A 20,460-nucleotide genomic window follows, 5' to 3' on the forward strand; every position below is an offset into this window, starting at 1 on the left:
TATATAACATAAAAGTACCCTTATTTTAAGTTATGTTAAATTAGGTCTTCTGGGCGCCTGGGTGGCTCAGTTGGTTAAGCGACTGCCTTCGGCTCAGGTCATGATCCCGGGGTCCTGGGATCGAGTCCCGCATCAGGCTCCCTGCTCTGCGGGGAGCCTGCTTCTCCCTCTCCCACTCCCCCTGCTTGTGTTCCCTCTCTCGCTGTGTCTCTCTCTGTCAAATAAATAAATAAAATCTTTAAAAAAAAAATTAGGTCTTCCGTAACTTGCAGCTGAATACATCTGAGTTGATAAAATCCGTGTCTCATATCTTCTTGTTTCTTGAAAACTTTACACAATTTATATTTTCTTTTTCTTGGAGGGGTTGATACTTGGACACTTTCCCCCCCATAATATGCATTAGCATATTGACTCTGAAAATCTAAAAAAGTAGTTGATTTTCCATTCACACTTGAATAACAGCTTAACTGGATTGGGAATTAAAGTTCCTATTTTCTTTCTGTATTCTTTGGACATTGCTATATTTCCTTCGGGCATTTATAGTTGTAAATGAGAAGTATCATGTAAGTCTGGTTCTTGCTTCTTTTGTGCAATTTCTCTTTTCTCTCTGGAAACTGATTTAAGATTTTCTTGTTAAACTCTGGACCTCAGAAAGTTCACCAGTCGTGAAAATATGCCTGCTTTATAATCAGGGGCTATAACTGATCTCACGTTTCAAGTTTAGCTCAGAGAAACATCCTTCTATTGGTAAGAAAATTCTTCTCTTCCATACCCTTCCCTCTCTCCTTCTGGAACTCTTTCTTAAATGGACATTGGGGCTTTTTCCTATCATTGGTATCTCTTAACTCCCATCTTTTTGGTTTGATCACTTGGGATATTCAAGTTCGTTGTTTATTATTTTTCCATTCTGAGGGAACTCTCAATTTGGTTCTTCAACAACATCTGTTCTATTTTATTTATCCTTCTTTTAGAGATACTTCTGATGCTTTTACTTTTCTGAACTCTTTCTTGTTCTCAATACCCCCTTTTTCATAGAAGTCTATTCTGGTTGCAAGTAAGATGGCAATGTCCTCCTGTGAAAGTAATGGGATGCGGGTTTCAAATGGCTGATAACTTGATTCTTGGGGCACCTGGGTGGCTCTGTTGGTTAAGTGTCTGACTCTTGGTTTCAGCTTGGGTCATGATCTCAGGGTTATGGGATAGAGCCCTGTGTTGGGCTCCACACTGAGCATGAAGCCTGCTTGGGATTCTCTCTCTCTCCCTCACCCTCTGCCTGTCCCCCACCCTCTAAAAAAACAAAAACAAAGCGCTGATAACTTGATTCTTTTTAAATTCATTCAGTTGCACAGGCTTTATTTTTTTTAAGATATTTATTTATTTATTTATTTATTTAAGAGAGAGGTAGTGGGGAGAGAACATGAGCTGGGGGGAGATGGGGAGGAGCAGAGGGAGAAGCACTCCCCACTGAGCAGGGAGCCCAATGCAGGGCTTAATCCCCAGACTCCAGGATCATTACCTGAGCCAAAGGCAGATGCTTAATAACTGAGCCACCCAGGCGCTCAGTCCCACAGGCTTTATATGGGCCAGAAATTTCTCAGAGATTTTCATCTCCTGATGGAAAACTTAACTGATTTCCAGCTTTAATATCATCCTTATATTTTATTTCTTCTGTCATTGCCTGGATAATATAATTGTATATTATATTGGATTATAACTGGATCATATTATAACTGGACTTTGTAAATCCATCATTTTGAAACAGAAATCCTCACAGAGTAGATTAGGATAACACCTACCACTTTATCATGATTTGCAGCAAAAGCTGCAGAGGGACAGCCCCACACTGTAGCAACATGTCATTATTCAGGAATTTTGTCTTCAACCTGACCAACGTAGGGGAACTACCTTTACACACAGCTGCCTGAACTTTGGCACTCCACTTTCCAGAGGTGGTGCATCTCACTTCTTCTCTGACGCCTGATAAAATGAATCCTCGGTGGCAGCTGAGTTGACAAATCGTCCCAGGTCTGGCGGGCTGCTTGCCACAGCTGGGCGGGGAGGCAATGACACCTCTGGGCTTCTGAAAGGTGGAGCAATGGCGCTCTGTTGTAGGGAAATGAAAGAATGTTATTTGCATTACCACATATTTCAAGAAAAACGTAATTGTGCTGCCTTGAAATTGACATAAGTCACTAAATGATACCTGTTTATGACACTGAACATATGATACATTATAAATAATGCTAAACTATATCTCTTGTTATCTCATGTTATTTTGTCAGTGTATCAATACCTTGAAACACTTTTTTTTTTAAGATTTTATTTATGTATTTGGCAGAGAGAGAGCAGGAGAGCACAGCAGTGGGAGCGGCAGAGGGAGAGGGAGAAGCAGGCCCCCTGTCAAGTAGGGAGCCCGATGCGGGGCTTGATCCCAGGACCCTGGGATCATGACCTGAGCCAAAGGCAGTCGCTTAACCAACTGAGCCACCCAGGCGCCCCAATACCTTGAAAAACTTCTAACTGATATTTTAGTTAATGCCAACTGTGACTTTTATCACTTGCTTGGAGCACCTTCCTTCAGTTTGCAGAACATTTATGGCTCTGAAGTATAAAATAGTAAATTAGGGCACCTGGGTGGCTCAGTCGGTTAAGCATCTGCCTTCGGCTCAGGTCATGATCCTAGAGTCCCGGTATCGAGTCCCACGTCAGGCTTCCTGCTCAGCGGGGAGTCTGCTTCTCCCTCTCCTTTTGCCCCTCCCCATCCTCATGCTCTCTCTCTCACATTCTCTCTCTCCCTTAAATAAATAAAATCTTTAAAAATAAATAAACTAAAATAGTAAATTAGAGTCCTTCTTTCATGGATTAAGCAATCAGATTCGGCAATCTGTCTCCATTTTATGAATTCTTTTGGTTCCATCTTTAAATGAGCACATTATGAGAAGAGTTTTCATTCCCTCCCTCAAATCACTGTGTCAATTTGGGGCCTGGCCCCTTCGTGTTATCTTTGGAATAGATGAAGGAGGCAGAATGCAAATAGAATGGAAAATCAAGACTAAGACTTAACGTAGCCTGTGTGTGTGTGTGTGTATGTATGTGTGTGTGTGTGTGTGTGTCCCCACCCATGTGCACATTTATTTGTTTTGTAATGATTCTACTGGCACCACTGCTAGAATCTTTAGTCTATATTTCCCATGTAATAATTGCTCACATTTATTCAGCATGTAATATGCCAGGCATGATTCCAAGTGCTTTCCGTGTATTGACTGACTTAATCCTATGCACTGAGGGGTACTGTCTTCATTCCCGCTTACAAACAAGAGTGCTGAGGCACAACTATGGGGAAGTCACCCACAGTCAGCATTCTTGAGGTCACCCTGTAGGTATGTGGCAGACTCTGTGTGCTCCAAAACACTTCACCACCATGCCTCCTCCCTGAAATTTCTTTTAAACCCCTGTGCCGGCAAAAGCAATTTTTCCTGAGAAATCGGTTGTTTCTTTCTTTTTGCACAATACGTGCCAAATGACTGCCCCGACTTTCTGTTGTGCTGCAATGAAGAGGAAAATCAGAGCCAAATTTGTGGTTCAAATGTAATGACCATGTGGGACTCAATATCCCTTATTTAGGGATGGTTCTTTACAAATTAAGAAAATTATCATTTTGGCTGTGATAATCATTGGAGATTCTGTTCCCTGTTAATATTCTCTTTTCTATTGTTTGCTTATGTTATTTGGGTAAACATTCTTTAATTTTTATATAGTCTAATCTACTGATTTTATTTCTACCTCTTTTATACTTACGTTCTGCAACTGGTTAACATTCACATATTTTAACTATATGCTCGTCTAATTTTTAATGGTTTCATTTTTTTAATTTATATTTTAAAAACTACAAAGAATTGATCTTCGGTGTCTGGTGTGAATTAAAGACACAAGAATTTCATTTTGTTTCATTTGTTTTTCCCAAGGAGCCAGCCAATTTTTCTATATTATAAATTGAATAAATCTTTTCTTCTCAGCTGACCTGCAATGCTTCCTTAGTAATACATGAAACTCATAAGCTTGGGGATCTATTCGGTCATCTTGATCTATACAGCAGTACTTGCAAACTCTTCATTTTTGTAGTTTTAATATATATTTTAAAACCCTGTAGAGCTACTTTCTCTTTACTATTCTTTATCACTCTTCGCTTTCAATCTTATTTTCATGATTTTTGTGTACATATTCTTCCAGATAAGCTCTAGAATCACTTCCTACTTCCAAAAGAGGGGCAAAAAGAAAATCTCTTTTAGGGTATTAAATAAGATTGCATTTTACCTATACATATATCTAGAGAGAACTTATATTTTGATAAAATTTTATAAAAATATTATGTCTCTAACATTTTGTAGTTTGTGTAACACAGTTTCCAGACACTGCTGTTTGAGGGTATTCTTACATATTTTATATTTTCCATAGGCCTTCTGATTGTGATTTTTCACTATATATTCTGTCATTGTATATGGAAAAGTTTTTTATTTGGTATTCTTATGACGTTAGTTAACTCTCAACTCTCTTAGATTCATTCCATTTTGGGGGAGACATGTAATCTACCAATGATGATATTTTAAATCCCCAAAGCTCTAATCTTATGATTTATTACAAGTGCTCCAGCTTTGAGAGCAATACTAAGCAATATGGATGATTCTGGGCACACTTTTCTCTTCCCAGATTTAATAAGACTGCTTATATTGTTTCCGTAAGTGGTTGCAGGTTTAATAAGGACATCTGTTTTATTATGTCCGTTATCAATATGAGTTTCTCAGAATTTTATTGAAAATGTGTTTTAAATGATGATGAACGGCATTTTTATCTTCTGCTAAGTAACCATGTGAATTTTTCCTATTTGTTACAATGAAATAATTTATTATGTTGATAGATTATATCTAATTTTAAGCCCTTCTGCATACCTAGGATAAACTCTGCTTGTTTTGACAGGCCATTCTTTTGAATATGGATTGGTAGTATATTTGCTGTCATAGTTTATTATCTGTTTTTTGGTAATAGCTATCAAGTTGGCAACTTGTAGTAGTTTGATAATACAAATTATTTAGCCTTCCATTATTTGGGCCAAGTTATATGGTATAGAATTACTGTTTCTGAAAAGTTTAGGAGAGTTTCATCGATCCCTCAGTCATTTTGGAGGTAATTAATGCTCAGATAACATTTTCCACTTTTTATAAGTAATTATACACTTGCATTTCTACTTTTTTGATTCATTAAAAAAATTAATTTTCATAGAAAATCATACATAATATCACCGATTTTTAAATTTTTATTGTTATGTTAATCCCCATACATTACATCATTAGTTTCAGATGTAGTGTTCCATGATTCATTGTTTGAATATCACCAATTTTTAATTTATGTGCACAAACTTATGTATAGTGTTTTATTATTCCTTGAAAAACCTAAGGCCTCTATATACTTTGTTATAGCTTCTTAAAATAATTCTGTTTTGGGGCACCTGGGTGGCTCAGTTGTTAAGCGTCTGCCTTTGGCTCAGGTCATGATCCCAGGGTCCTGGGATCGAGCCCCGCATCGGGCTCCCTGCTCAGCGGGAAGCCTGAATCTCCCTCTCCCACTCCCCCTGCTTGTGTTCCCTCTCTCACTGTGTCTCTCTCTGTCAAATAAATAAATAAATTTTAAAAAAAAAAGAAGAATTCTGTTTTTTCATTTTTTTTACTTATATTTTAAAAATCTATTATGGTAGGGGCACGTGGCTGGCCCCATCAGTTAAGTGTCCAACTTCTGGTTTTGGCTCAGGTCATGATCATAGGGTTGTGAGATCAAGCCCCGCATCAGGCTCCATGTTCAGCACAGAGCCTGCTTGAGATCCTCTCTCTCTCTCCCCCTCTGTCCCTACCCCCTGCACATGCATTCTCTCTCTAAATAAAATCTTTAAAAAAAAATAAAAATAAAAACCTATTATTTAATTCAAAGATTTCCCTCTTATCCATCCTATGGCATCCCATCTCCCTTCACAGTCCATTTTCCTTAATTATTAGTGTGTATTTCTTTCAAATTCCATTGCAATCATTCTTTTCCTTTTGAATTTAATGTTAGTTATTTTCATTCTCCCTGTTTAATAATGAAAGGATTTATAACTATAAAATTACATCAGTATATAATTTAGCCCATCTCTTGTAACTGGTTTTAGGAGTTTCTCAATTTCATTTTTATCTTTTAAAAACTGTATTTTTTAATTTCTCACTTGTGCATTGAATTCATTTCCTTTATCTCTCTTTCTATTGGAGTCTATATACTTTTGTGTTTTTGTCTGGTTCCATACTTTAGAAAATGTTAAGAACAATCGTTAATAACATTGATGCTGTTACATGTGTTTCAAATAACCTTTCTTTTTTGCTGGTTGCCTTCTAATAACGTAAAGAATTCATTTGAAGCACAGAAATTTAAATCTTTATGTATTCAAATCTATTTTTCTTTTCTTTTATTCTTAGGAAATTCTTCTCCACTAAAAATTCAGATTGTCTCTTTATTCTTAGAAAGTTCTCCTTCATAAAAATCTGTATCTTTTCTTATATTTCACTCCTTAATTTGCCTGATTTAATTAATTAACTTAATTTAGTGATTTTTTTTTGTATGTATGTAGTGGAATCAAAACTAATTTTTACATAAACTTTTCCCCCATTGATTTCTGGAATTTCCTTTATTAAGTGTTGTATTCTTCTGTAAACAAATGTTTGTTTCTGCACCAAATTCATCATGTGTAGCTCCATTGTTCTGTGCATCCTTGTACAATTCATGTTCTATTTTAATTACTGTGGGTTCACAATCTGTCTTATGATGGTGACAGTAAGTTCTCCCTCATTTTACTTCATCTTCAAAATTTTTCTCTTTTGTACCTGTCTATTCTTCAATACACATTCTATTCATTTCTATCAATTTTTTAAAATCAGAACTTTCACAGTAATTATGGTGGTTGTCAGAATTTGGAGGTGACATTAAGTTGTTCCCCAATAAACTGTAAATAGAGACGCAATTTCCTCTGATAGTTACACAAATCCACCGAGATTTGCATATGTTTTAAATCGTTACAGAAATGTGCACAACAATTTTAAGAAGAATTGAGAACAGGAAAACCTTATTAGAGGTATTACTATTGTTAATGAAAGACTGGGTCCCTCAGAAGAGGAGGTGGACAGTCATGGAACCAGGGAAAGAGATGATTCTCAGATGTAAACATTTGTATTTACAAAAAAAATCTAGCCTAAGGAGACAACATCCCAACTAAAGAGATTTATTGAGATTCACTGTCCCACTATAAAAGCCACCTTTTTTATGGTGATACATCCTTCACCTTCATTTCATTTAATTCTGTGGAATACCTGAAGAAGTGAACTCCTTTTGCTTTGGTTTTATGCAAACTAAGTGTGTTCTTGATTTGGGTGTTCCTGTAGCTTCCCCTACAGGAAAATACCATGCTTGTCTGGCCTAAGTCTTACAGTATTGGTAACAGTAGGTATCTCATTGCTAATGAACTGAATTTTTGTTTCATAGTAAGTTTCATTCTCCTGTCCAGGAGAGATTAATTTCTTCTCAGTATGAGAATATCAGTTTTTCTGAGCTTGCACAGTGAGGGTCAATTCTTGGGCTGTTAAATGAATCCCCCCAGACCCTGGAAGCTCAACCACCTTCCTGGTGATACCTTCCTCTATTATCAACCACAGATCCAATACCAGATTATACTAGAACAAACCTGTAAATCAATTTGGAAGGAACAGACATATTTATAATATCTAGTTTCCCTGTCTTGGGTCCTGGCATATCTCAGTTTATTCCTACATATAGTTCTTCTTTTTCCTTTTTTTGGAAGTTGGTTATTTTGCTGTGGGAAACAAAGGCAAAAGAAAAAATTAAATTTCCTTACTGCCTACTGACAAGTCCTTGAAACAGGCAGAGTGACATTCCTCTAGGAGCTCAGCTGCCTTGATGTTGATACTTTGCTAAGGGCAAAAGGCATTCTTAGCCTGAACCCCAGGATTCTGTGAGTCTACTTTAATATATAAAAATTCCTTTGGAAACTTCCTTTATCTCTACTCCCCCCCTCCCCAAGATATATGTTAGCAATCATCCTCCAAGCATATGACCCACTAATAATCATCTGAAGGGTCACATGACTGAGTTTTTACTCAACAATAATAAATCACCTTTCCTAACAATAGCCAGTCCTCTCAGGTTCCTAGAAACCTTGTTTCCAAAATACCTGGGAGACTTGTGCTGTCCCTAACCCCCTCCCAACTTCAAAGTATATAATCAGTCACCTGTCACAACCCCAATGCAGCACTTTCTGCCCACGGGTCCTGTCCCTGTGCTTTAATAAAACCACCTTGTAGCATTGAAGACATCTTAAGAATTCTTTCTTGGCCATCGGCTCTGAACCCCAACACTTCTACATCAATTTAATTATACACCTGCCATGCTCCTAGGTATTCTTAATAAGGATTCACTAAATGGCAGTTACCCTCTCATCATCATTATTATTACCATTGTTATTTGTATCTACAGCATATAAGGAGCAACAAACTGGAAAAGCTCCTGAATTTATTCATTCTGGACCCAATTTCAGGAGTGAGATGTCACAACTCTTCATGAGGGAGAAGGCAAAAAATCTTCCAGTAAAATAGAATGTTACGGTCTATCCTAAGGGTCACTTCATAATCTTGTCCTTTCATCAACAAGGTGAAAGTAACTGGTATTTAAGTAAAGCAAGGGATCACACAGCATTTGCTTTTTAAAAAATCCACCCAAATTGGCCCCAGTTTAAAAAAAAAAATCACCATTTAGAGCTATAAACTTCAGTGACTTGGAAAATGGGATTCTGGCATAGAAGTCTTTTTACAGAATAAAGAGGAATAAAACAATGTATTCATTTATGTACCTGTGTCTCTGTGCATCTGTATATATGGAGATATAGTTATTATATTCATTAGAAATCAACTTTATTTTTTTTTAATTTTTTATTGTTATGTTAATCACCATACATTACATCATTAGTTTTAGATGTAGTGTTCCATGATTCCTTGTTTGTGCATAACACCCAGTGCTCTGTGCAGAACGTGCCCTCTTTAATACCCATCACCAGGTTAACCCATCCTCCCACCCCCTTCCCCTCTAGAACCCTCAGTTTGTTTTTCAATTTTAGTTCTAGGTCTTCACAGAAAAGAGGAGAAATCTGAGAGCAAGAGAAATAAATCACCAAAGGCACCATGCCATCAACGACTTACCCACACACTGGGGTTCTAGGCCATCCCACTGGGCGTTTGCTTGACAGGTAAGCTTAGCACTTCCTTCTAGTGTGTACCCTTCATCACAGGTAACCAAACACACTGTCTTGTAGGACATTTCCCCCATGGAACAGCTGATGCGGCCATGTTTGGGCTGGTGGAGATGAGGACATGTCCGTACTATATAAAATGAAAATAACTAGGTCACATTTTACTAAATAAAGACAAAAATTGTAAGTTTAATAATGCCTACACAAGCAAGAACATACCTTTTCTTAAAATGGCAAATAGTAAATAACGCACCATTATGTTTTGAGCTTGTGTGGGACGATTAAAAGCAGGTGTTTCATCAGATGCTCTGCCCAAGCAAAATGACTGTGCTCGGTCACCTTCCCATAGGTGGGAAACTTAAGCTAATCTAAGGAGTCCGGTCCTAGATGGATGATGACACCTGTAGATTGGAGGTGGCTGACAATGGGAGGTCTCTGCAACCCTCAGCTGGGCCTTTGCTGTGATTTTCCAAGCTACGGTCCAACAAAAGGAAGGAATCTTTTCCAGGACAGGGATTCAGGTTCACAATTAACTCCATTCTCAGATCTCATGGGCCTATGGGCATATCCTGGGCCTTTTAATGGTCCCAGCCTCTGCAGTCTTAAATTTCAGTATCCAACTCTCTGACCATAACTCTGGTCCTGTTAGCTTTTTCACCCCTTTCTTCCAAGACACTTATTGCAAATCCTAGTTCATGATGCTAATCTTGACTTATGCACTAAGATTGTTTTATTTGTGTGTTTTTGCTGCTGTGACAAAGATGGCTAGTTGTCTACCCAGTAACATTCTTCCCAGTTTTATTCAGCATAGAATACACACAGCTAGAAGGTAACAACTGCCCACCTCCATCGCACCAATGACAGACAATGAGATGTGAGCTGAAGTTGTCTGGAAAAGCTTTTTAATGGAGACTCTTTCAATTGAGAGAGTGCTTTTTGCCTTTTCCTCCTCCTTCTTTGTCCTGAAATACGGACATGAGGGATAGTACCCCAGCATATTACAGTAAAAGTACAGGATACTCTTATAGGATAACTATCATGCCCTAAGATGGTAGAGCAAAAAAATTAAAGAAGCCTGGGTCTCTAATGACAATGGAGCTATCACACCAGTTTAGGATTACCTGCTTCTCTTCTTCTTTTAGATGAGAGAAAAATAAACTCTTAATTGGTTTAGGACATTGTTACTTGGGTCTTTGATACCAGTAGCTGTACATAATTCTTAATTTCCTGTGCCCGACATCCATTCACTTTTCCTTTGCTAATTTCCTAGGGAAACATCGCTCCCCTCTATCAGCTCATGGGATCTGTGTATGCTCCAACCCTGTTCAGAGGTAGAGCATGTGACCTAGGATCACATTTCCCTGGTCTGAGAAGTGAGCTGATACAATGGTGACATGATTCCTTTATCTATCAGCTTCACAACCACCATGAGAGAGCAGCCAGGGGCTATTTACTAAACCCTTGATCCTGGAAATGCCCCTGTGCCTTGGTCAGCCTCAACCCCATCAGCAGAAGCACCCACCACGGGGTGTCCAGAGAAACATGCATTTTTCTAGTACTGCTAATTCTAACTCATTAGTCTCAATACTACATCAGAGAGGCTCCAAGAGGGCACTCGGACTGCTCCTGCCTCTGCAGGTCCCCAAACAGCATCTGTGCTCTAAGCTCTCCTGGCGAGACCTTCCTTGCTGTCTAGCCCACCAAAATCCCATAATGTGTCTTAAGGTCTATCTCAATTAATCTTATGACATTCTATATTCCTGTTTCTGACAATCTCTTAGGAAGCCCAAGGCTCCAAGGTTATCCCTCATCTACCAGGGTCATCCCCATGCAGTTCTACTCCAAATCTAATTCACAAACTGTTGCACCTGACCTCTGGAATACATGATCAGTCTTCAGTAAATCCTTTCCTATCCTAAACTTCACTTGTCAACTTTTCTTTCACTTTCTTATCCTAATCAAAACCTCATTGTCTCTTATAGCAAGGCCTGCGGGTGACAGAGTTGTCTTCTTTGCTCCTTGTGCCTTCCCAGATTTTTCTCTCTCCCTTCCTCTTTTCTTTCTAAAACCTTTCAGCTCCCAGTGTCATATTAAATATTCAACATCGTTTCTTTCCCAATTGTCTGCTGACCTCTGGGCTACTTCTTATTCTTTGAAGATTTTATTCTTTCTGTCTCTCTGTCTCTCTCTGTCTCTCTGTGTCTCTGTCTGTCTCTCTCTCACACACACACACATTGGTGATTTCATATATTCTATGTAGAAGATCATTCCAGTATCCAGGAGTCATATTTTTCACCTCTTCTTCTCCAATAACCATATCCTTCACCCTACCTCAGCCTCCCTTTCATTGCCTTATGTTCTAGACCTTGCTATCATCAACTTAAGCATCCCACTCTCTGAAAACAGCCTCCTATCTTCTTGGATCACTCCTTCAAGGGCTTCAACTCCATCAATTTCTATACCCTACTGGGATCTCCAATCCATTGTATGTTCTGTAGAGAAAATCATCTCTAAAGAGTTATTCTTTCTACACCTCTTTTCCTCCAGTTCTGGTTTAAGCCCACTCTGTTCAGGATTTCCAATCAGGGGAAGGAGGGCAAGGATAAAGGAGAAAGGAAGTGGGAGAATAAGAAAAGAGAAGAAAAGAAAGAGAAGGTGAGGGGAAGGTAGGTAGAAGAGAAGAAGAATAGAGGAGGTGAGAAAAGAGAAAGGAGGAGTGGGAAGAACAATGCAGAGAAGGGAGGGGAAGCTGAAGAATAGGGAGGGGAAGGTAAAGTAGGAACAGGGGAAAGAGGAATAAAGAGAAGGCGGGGGAGGCTGCAGAGCCCCATGGAAATTTACCCTTTCAGTCAGATGGCATGTACATCCCTGTCATAAACAGAGATATGGAGAGGAAAAGAGAATGCATTCCTGCTGGATATGCCAAAGGATGGTCACCTATATTCATTTGCTCACAGATATAATCCTACAAGCATCAGGCATAGCACACACACACACACACACACACACCCAAAAATAATCTCTGCAAAAGAACAAAGTTCTGTTATCAACAATAGCATTTCTGCAACACTAAAGGCCAGAAGACAACCTGGCAATCTCTAGATATTTTGAACAAAATAATTTGGGACTCAAGAATTTAGGGGGGACTCTGGGTAAGGTATATTTTTTTCTTCAACATTTCTGTATTTGCCAATTTTTCATATCAAGCATATATTTATGATGAAAGCTTAACTTTATAATAAGAGGAAAGGAAGTTGGGGAAAAATATTCAGTGCATATTCTACTGAAGCCACTGTTTGGCAGGATCTATTCTAAAGGAACCCATTCAAATGATATTCAGTCAGCGGAGCATAAATATTGGGTGCAGTAAATATATATATTTAGGACTGATCACTCTTAGAGAGAAAATTCAAGAATCAAATTAAAGCATAAACCATAAGCTTTAGCCTTTCAATCCCTGGGATGACTTGGACCAAAGTCGACTACTGATGACAGATGAGCAGACATATTTTGCCTTCCACATCTTGATTTTTATTGAACGTGTCCATCGTGTAAGTAGAATCATTGTTGAGCGCATCAGGTTCACGGAAGTATTTTGCCTTCCACATTCTGACTCCTATTGAGTGTGTCTACCATATGTAGCACAATGCCAAGTGCCAGGTGGAATTAAAAGGTGAACAGATAAAATTCCTATGATCAAAATACACAGAATCTGGAAAACCATGTTAAACAACTACTTTTAGATTTAATAAACTGCTAAAATCACTCCAGCTTTCCAACTCAAGACGAAATGGATTTGCAACATCTCTCAAGAGTACTGATAGTAAATTAGAGTTGGTGTTTCATACACATACAAATTATAATGCTTCTCAAATGTTGGTTTTAATAAACTTTCATTGCTCCTCTGGGAAACAAAGCATATGTAAGAATTCCTATTTAGTCCTTAAACATCTTATATTCCTTTTCAACCAAGAATGTTTTTAATAGAAACATGCCTATTTATTAGTTTTTATTTCAACAAGCTGAAAAATTCTGCAATAAATGTTTCTTGATGTACATCCATGTTAAAGCAATCCTTAAATATTGATTTGGTCTTTTTAGAAAATAGCAATTTATTCTTTCAAGAAGACAGTCTACTAAGAAGTAGACAATGTGAGAACTGCTCTGGTTCTCATTTTAAAGACTAATTAGATTTTTTTCCCCAGATAAACAGTTCCTGTCAATATCTAAATTGTGATAGCATCTATATTGAAAATAAAATAAACCTGATGTTAAATGTAGGATTCTCATTGTTGTTTGGACCATTTTATCAGAAAAAAATTCTATCACAAAATTTAATTTACTATGATGCTGTGGTTTAGTGAGTTATCATTAGGAAACCACAAAAAAATCCTTACGAGTTTAGAAATAAGTGTAGAGGGGCGCCTGCGTGGCTCAGTTGGTTAGGCGACTGCCTTCAGCTGAGGTCATGATCCTGGAGTCCCTGGATCGAGTCCCGCATCGGGCTCCCTGCTCGGCGGGGAGTCTGCTTCTCCCTCTGGCCCTCCCCCCTCTCATGCTCTCTCTATGTCATTCTCTCTCTCAAATAAATAAATAAAATCTTTAAAAAAAAATAAAAAACAAAACAAAACAACAACAACAACAAAAAAGAAATAAGTGTATAATTCAGATAAAAAATTTTAAGAAAGAGTATAAATGCTTTATGATGAATACAAAGGAGGAAAAAGACTCAAGCCTTTTGAGTATTATTTAACACTATAAGACATTAACAGTGCAACATGAAAGTTGTAAAAGCCTTTATATTTTACACTGATCTTTGATTTCTGTCCCAATTTCAGGAAGATTTTCAAGAAAAAGATAACATAACTAAAATGGTTCTGTTCCTACAATTAGATTTAAATTAGATCCTAAAATACTATTTTCTCTCTGTTTCCCACCCTGGGACAGAACTGAATCCCCAAGCAGCTGCCTTATTTCATTGAATCCCAGATGCCCCAATCATGAGGCACACCATTATTTTATGTGCCACTAATAAAGAAACAATAATATCTATGAAAGGACTTAATGCAACTGATTTTAAGGTGCATCTTAGTTTTTAGGGATGTTAAAATGTGGGGGGAAAAGTGTTCTAGAATTAATGAAATATGGTATATATTTCAAAGAACAATATCTCAAGTAACTAAATTCACTAAAGATGAGCCAGAGGAAGGGATTAAGTATCTTCATTTGGGACAACTTTGTACGCTGGTAAGTTAGGCAGAGCTTTGGGGATGAAACTGAAGGGATCTCAGGAAGAGCCATGATCCTGTAGCATATCTCTGCTTTGATTAAAATTATTTTATTTATATTAGAATATCAACTGAAATTGCATAAATAAGAATGAGAATGCTTTTTAAAAATGCACATGCATAATGGGAAGTGACACAGGCAGATCACCGACATATCTATTTATCAGTGCATGTATCAATGTGTGTATTTGTCAAATTCAAGTTCTTGATCATTCACCAGTGGTATAATCAAGGATTGAGAGGAAAAGATACATTCTGTGCTCATAAAAAACTAACAATCTAGTAGCGGTGATACACAAGTTGATTAATAAAAGTTAAGTGTGTTGGTTGTATTATAACACGTTGGTTAAGCTGGGAAATAGGCTGCCAGAATCCCCTTACTGTAAGCCACGTTAGGCTTGGTCAAAAGATGAACCTGCCCTGGATTTTAGAAAGCAGTAAGGGAAGCAGTGGTCACTGTAGCCAGACTCAGTGATGGGAAATGTAGACATGTCCCATGGGTTCCAGCTTGTCTTTGCTAGCCTCCATTCCGAGTCCCAACTGCTAACTGTATTGACCTAAGAAGGCCCCAAACTCACTGCCAGGTTCTGATCCTCTTTCCTTTGTAGGTAGTGTTACTTATTTCGAACTGTGAAACGGGGACAATTTTCCATTTTTCCAGGGCATTCAGAAATTTCACTAAGATTATTTCCAGATATGGATCTGTTTTCAATCATTTTTTTTCTAGCACTCATTAAGTGATGTTAAGCTGAATATCAAAGATGTTAGTTGTGTGTATTTTCAAGATTTCAGCTTGGGGATATATTCTCCCTCACTCCATTCTCTCTCTAGATTCCCAATATAAGAAGAGTCTATTTCCTGGGATGATTCTCATTCACTTTATTCTTTCGTATTTTTTATTCTTTGAAATTCTTCTCTACCTACAGAAGAGTTTCTTTTTTTTTTTTTTTTAGATTTTTTATTTATTTGAGAGAGAGAGAGATAGTGAGAGAGCACAAGTGGGGAGGAGAGGGAGAAGCAGGCTCCCCACAGAGCAGGGAGCCTGACGCAGGACTCGATCCCAGGACCCCAGGATCATGACCCGAGCCGAAGGCAGACGCCCAACTGACTGAGCCACCCAGGCACCCCCTACAGAAGAGTTTCTTGAGTTGGTTTTCTAATTTATTAATTTGTCTTTTCACTGTCTGGTCATTGTGTCTCCAACCTTCTTTTTTTTATCCTCAGAAATCCTTTTGTTTTCAGATTTCTTCCATTTCTTGGCATCCTGGCCTTATTTAGCACTGTGATTGCCTCAGAATCTCAGTGAGTCCATTTGTTCCCCTTTTTTTTCAGGTCCCCCTTGTATAATTTTGCTGATTTCTTCTTTTCTTTGTAGATACAGAGAAGAGAATGGGTTGGGACCTGAGTTAGGCAGATTCATATTAATGGATGGGTTCAATACGGTAGCTGATAACTGCAGTGGTGGTCTCCTGGGGCTCACAAATGACCTCAGAGCCTGAGTGGGTCGCCTTCCCTTATGGGTGCAAAGAACGAAGAGAAAACTCTTTATAGTATTCCAGGGAACTGTGTGATGGGGGGGTTCTGGAGCAATCAAATCCCAAGGTGTACTGCCAAAGGATGCCTACGGGATGTGGTGGGGATGAGGTTGCCAGATTTTAGCAAAAACAAACAAATGAGGAGATCCAGGTAAATCTGAGTTTTAGAAAATCAACATCTCACTTTTAGTGTAAGTCAGTCCCAAATCTTGTATGGGACTGACTTACACTAAAAACTGCTCTTTATCTAAAATTTGCATCTCACTGGGTGTCCTGGGTTTCATCTGGCAACTCTAGGTAGGGGGGAAATACTGTATTCAGAAGCTTGATGGGAAGGGAATCTCAAGTCCTTTGGCTTGTTCCCCTCTTTTCTTAGATAGCCCTCTCTTCCAACCCTACTTGTGAAACCTTGAGAAGTTGTCTAAGGGGAGCCTGGGTGGCTCAGTCAGTTGGGTGTCCAACTCTTGGTTTCGGCTCAGGTCATGATCTCAGAGTCATGAGATCAACCCCACGTTGGGCTCTGCGCTCAACAAGGAGTGTGCTTGAGATTCTTTTCCTCTGCCCCCAGCTCATGCACGCATGCTCTCTCAAATAAATAAATAAATCTTAAAAAAAAAACTGGACTTATTTTTTTAAAAAAAGAAAACTTAGGAAGTTGTGTGTGCAATAGTTGTAAGAAGTAGGAGAGGAGATCTTGGAGATGGCAAGAGTGGAGGTAAACTAAGGTACCATTCTATTTGTTTTTTCTCTTTTTTCAATGTGGGAGCCTTATGTTCTATTCGAGGTACCATAAATCCCTGTTTCTATTGGCCTGATTAGGCTCTTTGGTATCTCACTTTAGCAAATTCCCACTTTCTATAGAACACTGAGCAATGGCTATTCTGCACAATGGCTGGAGACATACAAGTCAGCTCACTGCTCCTGGTGCAGGACCCCGGTATGGTTCCCAGTCCTCAATGTCATTAGTCATCAAAGCCCGCATTCCAAGCATTCCAAAACTCTACTTGGCACCCTGTCTTGGCTGCTTAAAATCTGAGGTTTGGGGTAACCTGTCCATTTCCTTCCCAGGAAGGCCCTTTCTTTGCTCTTTGCTAGTTCATAAAAGAAACATAAAGGGGATAGTTTATGATGATGTGGTCAATTGAACTTGGTAGTTCTGATTTCAGATGTCCTATAGTCTTTTCTCTTTCTGTGGTCTGTGGTCTATGAAATTCCAAGAAACAAAGAACTTCACTGGTCCATTAAAGTTTAAGTCAAGGAAATCAAGCAAGGCAATCAACAATGTGGACTGGCAGTTTGCATACCTCTGCAGGAGCTCTCTGAACCAGACCACAAACCATTGGGTAGACACAAGAGGATGCTGCTTCCCACGAGGTCAAATCCAGGGTGACATCGGACCCCACAGGCTGCATTGAAGTGGTTGTTACAAGTGTTCTGGATAAAGTAACCGTTTTCAGGAGGCCTCAGGGCAGGGCAGTGGACAACTAACATTTACAGAAAGAAAATAAAAAAGCAAAATTAGCCTTTGAAGCAGCCTCCTTTTCTTTGTTTAAGAGGACATTTTAGACACAGTTAAATCACCCACATCATTCCTATTTACTGCATTTCAATTTCTAAGTGCATATTTGGAAGAAGAACCCTTACATCTCACTCCTATTAGGTATGTATTCACTTCCAATTAAATTTTTTAAAGACTATTTAGTCTTTTTAAGCTTTAAAAATGTTTTATTTTGATACCTATGTGGATATGAGATTTTCTAGTTCTTGATCTTCATATGTCATTATTTATTCTCCTTCTTAATTAAGGTGGCGTGAAACAAAGAATAAGTCCAACACAGTACATCTGCTACAGATCCCACAGCTTCTTGCACATGTTACAGGCTAATTCAATAACTTTAACTTTTGATATGAATACTATCAAGATACTTTACTCATAAAAATATTCTCTTTAAATGGATTTAAATATCACCAGAGCCCAAACCAGCTCATTTGTTGTTAGATTTGTGGCTTTCAGGTTCATAGGAGATCTTTTTCAAGTACTAAATCTTTCTGGTTTCATGGTTCTATCACTCCTGGGGTCTCAGACCACTTTCTCTGGAGCAAGATTATAGATGTGTGCAATGACAAGAAATGCTACTTAATAAAAACAGAGAACTTCTCCCAAATAAGATTAGAGGAAGAAATATTAAAGATCACTTAAAATGAATTGGATGGAAACACCAGCATCATTCCTCTCAAAGAGATCAGCTTTTTATATTTCTTATTTGCCAGACGTGGGAGACTTACCTTCACAGGTCTGGCCAGATGCCCGATATCCCTCCTTGCAGACACAGTCTTCTGGGGACGTACTTCCAGGTGGAGAGGTGTGATTTTCATCAGGACACGGAAGGCAAGTGCCGATTCCTCCTGGAGAACCTTCTGGCTTGTACGTCCCAGATGGGCAAGCTGGGGAAATCCATTTTACATGAATTGATGATACATGAATTGATAGTTAACAGCATTTTTGAGACTAAGTAGGCAGAAAAAAATCCAAACAATATCTTTTCATAGAAATAATAATATAATTCAAACAAGGACAGAAACGAAGATTCTTTTTGTAAGAATGATGTAGTTTTGGGTTTTTTTTCCTTCAAATTTTTATTTAAAATTCTAGTTAACATATAGTGCAATATTAGTTTCAGTGGTAGAATTTAGTGATTCATCACTTACATATAACACCCAGTGCTCATCACAACAAGTGCCTCCTTAATGCTCATCACCCATCCAGCCCATCCCCACCCACCTCTCTCCAGCACCCCTCAGTTTGTTCTCTATAGTTAAAAGTCTTTTATGGTTTGCTTCCCTCTCTCTTTTTTTTCCCTTCCCCTATGTTCATCTGTTCTGTTTCTTAAATTCCACATATGAATGAAATCATATGGTATTTGTCTTTCTCTGACTTATTTCACTTAGCGTAATACACTCTAGTTCCATCCACATCGGTGCAAATGGCAAGATACTCTTTTTGATGGCTAAGTAATATTCCACTGTGGGTGTGTGTGTGGGTGTGTGTGTGTGTGTGTGTGTGTGTGTATCACATTTTCTTTACCCATTCAAGGAGTGATGTAGCCTCCTAAGTCCCACAACTAGTTACAATTACAACATAACAAGGCATGAGACATCTGGGCTTATTTGTGGGGGAAAAACCACAATACCAATGCATGTTAAGGGACTAAAGGAATCAGTGATACATGACACATAAAAAAAAATATTGTTGACTCCATATTCTCCTGCCCCAACCTGCGCAGTCCCCCTCCCCCACTGCATTCCTGCACCCTCTCCCAGAAGAGGGGAAGAACTACATATGCAAAGAGCACAGGGCCCATTGTTTCTGTTCAAAGCACTTGACTAAGGATAGGAGAAAGTGAAGAGTTTGAGCGTAATAATCCAACTGATGGGAAACAGGACCCTGGAAGAAAAAAGAAACGCACACACAAAAAGATTAAGAGAAGGATCTAACTGACCTTGCTTCATACCCTCCATCTGCACTGACAATGTCGCTTTGAATCTATAACTTCCTCTCTGGAGTTATACATCTGTAAACTAACTCAAAATTGAGAATTCAATAATAAGGAAATTGGAGAATAGAGGGACTTGCAAGCTCAGCTAATTCGATGTAGCACTGTCAAGTATGCACTGGAGTATTTCAAAACAGTAGCAACCGAGTAATGTGTACTTACGTGATGATATTTTATATAAATTGTTTCATTTAGTCCACACAGTATTAGCAAGTAATATTAATGATGATTAATATTGTTATTAATAAATGCATTAGTTTCGTTAGTATTATGTCCATTCTAAAGATGAGAAACTGAGGCATGGAGCGATTTGCAGACTTGACTGAAGTTACTCAGTAGGTAACAGAGCTAGAATTGTTTTTCAGTACTCAACATTGGTTTACTACATTTTTGAGACAAAAAATTCAAAATTACATTTACATTTTTTAATTAGCAAGTCAAATGTTTTTAAGGGGTAGCACACTCCTTTCCTCTCCCTGTTGTCAATTTGTTTAAGGCCTGTTTCTGGGAAGATAAGGTCTGGCTTATTTATTTATTTATTTTTTAAAGATTTCATTTATTTATTACAGAGAGAGAGAGAGAAAGCATGAGAGGGGGAGGGTCGGAGGGAGAAGCAGATTCCCCACTGAGCAGGGAACTGATGCGGGACTCGATCCCAGGACCCTGGGACCATGACCTGAGCCAAAGGTAGACGCTTAACTGACTGAGCCTCCCAGGCGCCCCGGCTTATTTATTTTTTATTTATGTTT

The 20,460-nt window shown here is 38.4% G+C and overlaps 1 protein-coding gene across 1 annotated transcript in view; it reads right to left on the minus strand.

The window, feature by feature from the left end:
• Positions 1 to 20,460, minus strand: part of SVEP1 (sushi, von Willebrand factor type A, EGF and pentraxin domain containing 1) — a 192,694-nt gene that overhangs the window by 117,631 nt on the left and 54,603 nt on the right. Inside the window, exons 4-7 of the mRNA XM_021691133.1 lie at positions 18,444 to 18,602; positions 17,462 to 17,641; positions 9,285 to 9,464; positions 1,906 to 2,103 (exon numbers count right to left, since the gene is read on the minus strand). Of these exons, the coding sequence (XP_021546808.1) occupies positions 1,906 to 2,103; positions 9,285 to 9,464; positions 17,462 to 17,641; positions 18,444 to 18,602 (717 nt within the window). The remainder of the gene's footprint in view (positions 1 to 1,905; positions 2,104 to 9,284; positions 9,465 to 17,461; positions 17,642 to 18,443; positions 18,603 to 20,460) is intronic.

This window comes from Neomonachus schauinslandi, chromosome 13, assembly GCF_002201575.2.
Source record: "Neomonachus schauinslandi chromosome 13, ASM220157v2, whole genome shotgun sequence".
Taxonomy (NCBI): Eukaryota; Metazoa; Chordata; class Mammalia; order Carnivora; family Phocidae; genus Neomonachus; species Neomonachus schauinslandi.